At 40.1% G+C, this 7,578-nt stretch overlaps 2 protein-coding genes across 11 annotated transcripts in view; one reads left to right on the top strand and one right to left on the bottom strand.

The window, feature by feature from the left end:
* cep290 (centrosomal protein 290) overlaps positions 1 to 5,984 on the top strand; it is a 40,888-nt gene extending 34,904 nt beyond the window's left edge. For 9 of the 10 annotated variants that reach the window (XM_032522869.1, XM_032522875.1, XM_032522870.1 and 6 more), the window contains 4 exons: positions 1,819 to 1,960; positions 3,996 to 4,069; positions 4,685 to 4,779; positions 5,438 to 5,984. In XM_032522869.1, the coding sequence (XP_032378760.1) occupies positions 1,819 to 1,960; positions 3,996 to 4,069; positions 4,685 to 4,779; positions 5,438 to 5,682 (556 nt within the window). In that variant the 3' untranslated portion in view covers positions 5,683 to 5,984. The remainder of the gene's footprint in view (positions 1 to 1,818; positions 1,961 to 3,995; positions 4,070 to 4,684; positions 4,780 to 5,437) is intronic. The other variant, XM_032522876.1, reaches the window with a different exon arrangement.
* A 400-nt stretch (positions 5,985 to 6,384) lies between these two features.
* Positions 6,385 to 7,578, bottom strand: part of rlig1 (RNA 5'-phosphate and 3'-OH ligase 1) — a 6,014-nt gene continuing 4,820 nt past the window's right edge. The window contains exons 6-7 of the mRNA XM_032523007.1: positions 7,043 to 7,212; positions 6,385 to 6,849 (exon numbers count right to left, since the gene is read on the bottom strand). Of these exons, the coding sequence (XP_032378898.1) occupies positions 6,676 to 6,849; positions 7,043 to 7,212 (344 nt within the window). The 3' untranslated portion in view covers positions 6,385 to 6,675. The remainder of the gene's footprint in view (positions 6,850 to 7,042; positions 7,213 to 7,578) is intronic.

Below are 7,578 nucleotides of genomic sequence, written 5' to 3'. Positions count from 1 at the left end.
ACTGCTCGTACACTTAATTTCTAAGCAGCCAATCACATGGCGGCAACTCATGCATTTAGGCATGTAGACATGGTCAAGAGAATCTCCTGCAGTTCAAACCGGCAGACAGTATGGGAAAAAGGTGATTTGAGTGACTTGAACGTGGCATGATTGTTGGTGCCAGAAGGCTGGTCTGAGTATTTCAGAAACTGCTAATCTACTGGATTTTCACGCACAACCATCTCTAGGGTTTACAGAGAATGGTCCGAAAAAGAAAAAACATCCAGTGAGCGGCAGTTCTGTGGGCGGAAATGCCTTGTTGATGCCAGAGGTCAGAGGAGAATGGCCACTGGTTCGAGCTGATAGAAGGGCAACATGGACTCAAATAACCACCCTTACATCCAAGGTGGGCAGAAGAGCATCTCGAACGCACAGTACGTCGAACTTTGAGGCAGATGGGCTACAGCAGCAGAAGACCACATCGGGTGCACTCCTTCAGCTAAGAACAGGAAACTGAGACTACAATTTGCACAAGCTCATCGAAATTGGACAATAGAAATTGGAAAAACGTTGCCTGGTCTGATGAGTCTCTTTTCTGCTGCACAGTCGGATGGTAGGGTCAGAATTTGGCGTCTACAACATGAAAGCATGGATCCATCCTGCCTTGTATCAACGGTCATGCTGGTGGTGGTGTTGTCATGGTGTGGGAATATTTTCTTGCACTCTTGGGCCCCTTGGTACCAATTAGCATCGTTCAACGCCACAGCCTACCTATATGTTTGCTGACCATGTCCATCCCTTTATGACCATAATGTACCCAACTTCTGATGGCTACTTGCAGATAAGCGCCCATGTCATAAAGCTGGAATCATCACAGACTGGTTTCTTAACATACAATGAGTTCGCTGTCTCAATGGCCTCCACAGTCACCAGATCTCAATCCAATAGAGCATCTTTGATGTGAACGGAGATTCGCATCATGGATGTGCAGCCGACAAATCTGCGGCAACTGTGTGATGCCATCATGTCAATATGGACCAAACTCCCTGAGAATGCTTCCAGCACCTTGTTGAATCTATGCCACGAAGAATTGAGCAGTTCTGAAGGCAAAAGGGTCCAACCCGTTACTAGCTTGGGTACCTAATAAAGTGGCCGGTGAGTGTATATATATATATATATATATATATATATATATATATATATATATATATATATATTTATATACTTTTTTTTTAATCCAGAAACGCCTAACAAAACATTAACAGATTTCCCTAACATTAGTTAACATCAAAATATATTACAGTTCTGATAAATAAAATGTATAAAAATACATACTTATAAAATATGAAACCTAAAGTCCTTCGAACAAAAACACAATAACAAATTCATAATCAGTGTTGCCAACATTGACGTAGTAGAGTGCCCTCTGGTGGACAAACTATTTAATGCTCATAACATGGTTGACCGTCCGTTTTTATTTTATTTTAAATATTCGAAAGCCAGTTAGTGGTGTAATGTTTAGGGTTCGTCCGTGAAGAGAACACCTCTCAAATGTGCTAGATGCCGTCGAATGTGAGCATTTTCCCACTCAAGTCGGTTGAGAGAGAGAGAGAGAGGGAGAGAGAGAAGCCCTCTTTTCTTTATTACCCAGTCCATTAGTCTTATGTAGTGACAGGCATTAAAGAAGAACCCAATCTCCGTTACCTCCTGCCTACTCAGGCTTTATCCAGATAAGCTCAGGGATTCAAAACCTCGACCCCGTGTCCTCCACTTGTAGAAGCTCCAGGCTACAAGTGCAGTTTACACAGCGTGAGCCAGTTGTTTCTCTTCCATCGGCAGAATGTTTGAGAACAAGATGAAGGAGCTGGAGAAGGAGCTCTCCCAGAAGACGTCCAGTCTGTCTGAACTCAAACACCAGCTGAAGGAGGTGAACGAGCGCGAGGAGAGAGCTCAGATAAACATCCGGCAACTTGAAGATCAGGTACACGTGAACTCACTCTTAATTTCATGAGGAGGTTCAAGTACAGGCTAACCGCTGTTGGTTTGCTATCTCAACTCTTGACAAACTGGATCACATTTTCGCATTTGTGATTTGGCCGTAGGCTTTTTTCAATTGTGGAATCAAATATTATTGTAGTACTTTTCTTTAGTAGACCGTTGTCTTAATTATTATAATATTCTTGTTACAGTTTGCCATGAATTTTTTTTTTACATAAAGGTCATGGCTCAGTTTGTTGCTCAGGGGGGTTACAAACTGATTTGGTCTGGACTGGATGGCGTTTTTGCTTTTGTTCAATCTTGTGTATCATCTGAAGAGGGTGTATTATAGATAGATAGATAGATAGATAGATAGATAGATAGATAGATAGAGAGAAGATAGATAGATAGATAGTAGGATATTTATGATCCCAAAAAATGGGAATTACAGTGTTACAGCAGCACACAAAAATATATACATACAATATCATGAAATAATTATAATTATAATAACAAAAATATAAGAATAAAAATATAAGAAGTAAGAACAAATATTTAAGTAATACAAGATGGGAAAAACAAAACAAAAATGTGCAGCTTTGTAATATAACCCAGTCGTGCCGGTTGCCTTATTGTAGTATGTGGTAGTATGTGTGGTCTCAGAGTCTCATCTACCCCCCAGGGATGACGTGTTGAAGAGTTTTATGTCTGAGGTAGGAATGATTTCCGTAGCGGTCCGTGCGGCATTTAAACTGTCGGAGCTCTTTGAGAAGCTGCTCCTCTGTTGGACCAGTGTGGGGTGGAGAGGGTGGTCAGGGTTATCCATGATAGATAACAGTTTGTTCATCGACCTCCTCTCCACCACAGCTTCAACAGTGTACTGTTTGCAGCCGATCACGGAGCCAGCCTTCCTGATCAGTTTGTTCAGTCTGTTTGTATCGCATTTGTATAGAAAGTGCCTAGAGTAGATATTGCAGTCACATATGCAATTTAAGTGTTACAGCCATTAAATGCTGCACTTTCCTAAAGTTGAGGGACATTGAGAGATGGATTCATTAAAAAATAATACCAAATAATGGTCAAATTTGATGCAGCAGATATCCTGACTTTTAGTTCCTATAAAACAAGCTGCTAAGTAAGTAAAATGTATTCAAACAGCGCTTTTCACAGACAGGGTTACAAAGAGCTTTACAATGTGCATACACGTTAAAACAAAATAGTCTAACAATAGAATAACGTACAAATACAATCGATACAATTATCAATAAATAAATACATAGGTTACCGAAAAGCTAGCCTGAACAAGTGAGTCCTCACTTGTCCCTTAAAACAGTCCACATTTTCAGCAGAACTAATGCTGGTTGGCAGAGCATTCCAGAGTCTGGGTGCCATAGCGACAAAGGCTCTATCCCTACATGTCTTCAGACGAGTGCGTGGCGTGGATAGCAGATTTTGGTTGGTAGACCTGAGAGACCTGGAGGGGGTGTGTAGGTGAATTATGTCGGCAAGATAACAAGGGGCCTGACCACGTAGAGCCCTATAGGCTATGCTGAGAATTTTGAATGGGATCCTGTAGGTTACAGGAAGCCAGTGAAGGGAGCAGAGTAGAGGGTGATATGGGTGCCCCCGTTTGATCTAGTTCAAAGCTTCCTGGCTCCTCCCCTCCTCTTCCCATAATGCAATCCAATAGTCTGTAGTTAGACTCTCCCTGCCCGGTTAACCACATTTCTTTCCAACCCCAAACCCCCCGTTTATAACACAGGTGTTCTGTTTAAATCCAAGTCCAAGTGGAGACACCCCTGTTGACATCACAAAGGGTTTTTTCAGACTTTGGAAAGATTCACAAAAGAAGTCACAGAAGACATTATACAACTGTTTTCACAGGCTGAGTAGTTGTGACAAGTAAACAAACGTTTACATGTAGACATGGATTTCTCCTTTTAAAGAAAACACCATATGTGCATGTCTTGTGTTTGTGACAAAAAAGTTATCAATGTTTTGAAAAGTGCTGTATAATTAATGGATTTGTCACTTCTTAGGTTGACATGTTAAAAAGCTCCCCCACTGCTGCAAAGACAGGAGGAGGACTCACCAGAGAGTTCCAGGCAATGAGGTTTGTTAAAGAGTACAAGCGGGGGTTTTACCTGGCTCAGAATGCGTCTTTGGGGAGACACATATGAAGTGAAGGGCTGGGGGTCCTCCCCCAGGGACATTTGAGCGCCAAAGACTTCCGGCATTCTGATACGTTTTAAGCACCAATTTATGATGAAAATGTCTTTTATTTATGTCAAGGAAATGTAATAATTGATTTAATTTATAATCTTTATTGATCAATTTACTCACTGTTGTTATTACACACATGGGTCCACCTCCATACTTCCGTATGGGGACTTGAACCTGTGACCCTCCTAACTCCCTACGGACACAGCTGCCACTGCAGTTGCATAGTACAGTATGTCGAAAGAAATCTGAAAAAAGTCATAGTGCAGTATCTCAAAGAAGTTAATTTTTTTTAAAAGTCACAAATAAGTCATGGTATAGTATCTCGAAATTTTTTTGAAAAAGTCATAGTATAGTACGACAAAAAAAAAAAATCATAGAATGTTGGAAATAAAGTCATAGTATAGAATGTCACAAAAAAACATTGAAAAACATCAAAAAGTATTTTATGTCAGGAAAAAAATTTAAGTATAGTATGTTATCTGAATGTTGTTGATCTTGTCTTCAGAATGATCAACACGGAGCTGGAGAAGGAGAACAAAGAACTGAAGCAACAGCTGACCGAGTACAGTGAGCGATACGGTGCAGCATCTTCTAAACTAGGTGAGACTTCCAGACTACATTTCCTGCAAATGGAGCTGTGTAAAATTGGAGTTCACTAAAGGAACACACCGACTTATTGGAACTTCAGCTTCTTCACCGTATCCCCCCCGAGTTGGATAATTCCATACATTCCCCTCTTATCTCTGCGTGCCGGTACTCTGTCTGACACACCCACCGCTAGCTTAGCTTAGCACAGATGCTGCAGGTAACCGGCTCCAACTAGCCTACTGCTCCCAAAAAAGTGACAAAATAACGCCAGCATTTTCCTATTTACACGTTGTGATTTGTACAGTCACTAACTCTAACTCCGGGGGATACAGTGTATAAGCTAAAGTCCCAACAAATAAAAAAAATAAAAAAGGCTTGCAAAGTAGTCAGTTGAGAGTTGCTGTCAACAAAAAAACATGCCACATATTTCTGATTGTAACCTGACACTGAAGAGCAAGGATGCTTCTACAGTGGCTTGAGGAAGTTTACACACTCAGACTAAAGTTGATTAAAAAGAGGAATAAAAAAAAACATCTTTTGTAAATTGCCCTCTGTATTTTAAGGAAGAACATTTATTTATTTACAATACACTATTCATTCACAAAGAAAATATATGTGTGCTGGTAATTGCTCTGAAGACAACCAGGTGTCCCTCTTGTTGTATTCTTAGACTACGGGAAGCTCAAACACCTTCTGCAGGCAGCCCAAACGGAGAAAACAGCACTGCAAACTGAGATCATAAAACTGAAGAAAGAACTGGAGAACTTTGACCCCACATTTTTTGAAGAGATTGAAGATTTAAAATATAACTACAATTTAGAGGTGAAGAAGAACATTCTGCTGGAGGAACAGCTGAAGAAGGTGTGCGACCAGTTTGGTGTAAAACCTGAACTGCCCAATGTGTCCATCGGGTAACTCAGGGTTACGGTGCCTTTTTTTTTTTAAAGACGTTAGGACTGTTAAAACTACACCGGAATGTACTTTTAGGTTTTTTCAATTTAGCTCTCTCAGACTGGGTATCAACCCTTAACACAATGTTGGTCTTGACTCAAAGAAATTCGTATCATTGTTTCAAAAACACTCCGGCACCAGCCGGTGGTGCCCAAACTAGTAGGGATGCAATGCCAATAATCTTACAACTGTGAAGAGGACAATACATATGTTTCTATTATAAAACATTAAGAAAACCTTCACCCATCCTAGTATAAAAAAATAAATACTTATTAAACCTTCCTGTAATAACCTTAGTTTTTCTATGTAGATTCATTAATACTAGACCCTATATCCTTTAGACAAGCATGTATTGGCTACTAAAAAGCAGATCATATTTTACGTTAACTGAACAATAATATTAAATTTCTTACTTACGGGCCATCAATATATTGTGCATCCCTACTGATCCGATTTGTGTTCTCGTTTTACTTATTCATCCTAACAGCCTAAAAATAGTTTCAGAAAAGTCAAGTGATGTAGCTCCTTAAGGCAGCTATTTTCTGTTAATATGTGACCTATTTATTTCTCTATTTGTACAGTTCTGACAGTTTTTTATGTTCTTGTCTACAAAGCCGCTTTTATAATCAGTTGAATAAAAAATAAAATCAGTTAAATACAAATGTTTACTTGTCATTTATTCTTCATTTAGCAATGAAAGAGTACAGTACATACAATATTTACAGTATATTAATGGAACATTTTGAACAAAAATGTCCAGTTGGTCAGTTATGTTTACACTAAAGCTGTACACATTTCTGCAAATGTCAAACATCTCCAGGCTTTAATACGCTCCTCTGTGCCTACCCATCTGGAATTACATTGGCAAAAATATCTGGCAGCTATTGAGAACAGGATGTCCTCAGGGTCACAGCAGAAGCTTAAGAAAAAGGAAAGTTTCAATGTCTCCGACTGTGTTCACAAGTCAAAGTTGATGTCCGGCAGCCGACTGAAACGGTGTCCATTAAGTCTGGAGAAGGACGTGAACAAGTCCTGGCTGCTGTTGTATTCGTCAACATGAATGACCACCGACTTGTCACCAAGGCAGGTGTCCCCATCGGGCCACCTCAGTCCCAGGTGATGACGATGAACCTACAGACAACAGACAGTGGTTATCAAAGTTTTGGAATTATAAAATACAAAAATACATAGTGAATATTTAAAACCTCACTTTTGTAACTACTTAAAATGTTTGTTAATCAGTCCAATTCCCCTCCTATAAAATAGTTTGAATATGGTGAGTTAGGAGTCATGGTGATCGACACTGTATTGAAAGTTCTCTAACCTTAATGAGTGTGCCGTCGTTGCAATGCCAGACGATGCCCTCAACTCGGCCCTCTGGACTCTCCTGGAACCAGGAGCACAGCTGCTGGAAGTCCACTGGTGGAGGGTTTCTGATCCCAATGCTCCCATGGGACACCAGGCAGTGGACAGGCTGCTTCTTACTCCCCAATCCTGTTAGGACAACGCAAATAATTAATTATTAATAAATTAATAATAAATAATTCAGTGCTTTTGTTACTGTTTTCCATAGGATTAAAGACTTTTTACCACTGGTATGCAGAAATGTTACTACAAGTGGGTCCCCATTTTGTCTTCATTGTGCATGGACACCAGGATTCACATGAGTGGGCGACGCTCTACGCATTCCTAACAACTGTAACGCGCTGCTGATTTTTTTAATAACATACATACATAGAATACCCATTATCTTCCTTTTAGTAAGAGATATTGTAAATGGGGAAATAATGTGATTTAACCCCACCCACACACACACCCACACCCACACCCACACCCACACACACACACACACCCACACAC

The sequence above is a fragment of the Etheostoma spectabile genome, chromosome 8, assembly GCF_008692095.1.
Source record: "Etheostoma spectabile isolate EspeVRDwgs_2016 chromosome 8, UIUC_Espe_1.0, whole genome shotgun sequence".
Taxonomy (NCBI): Eukaryota; Metazoa; Chordata; class Actinopteri; order Perciformes; family Percidae; genus Etheostoma; species Etheostoma spectabile.
The sequence above is the reverse complement of the archived record's forward strand: the minus strand, read 5'-3'. Positions and strand labels throughout refer to the sequence as shown.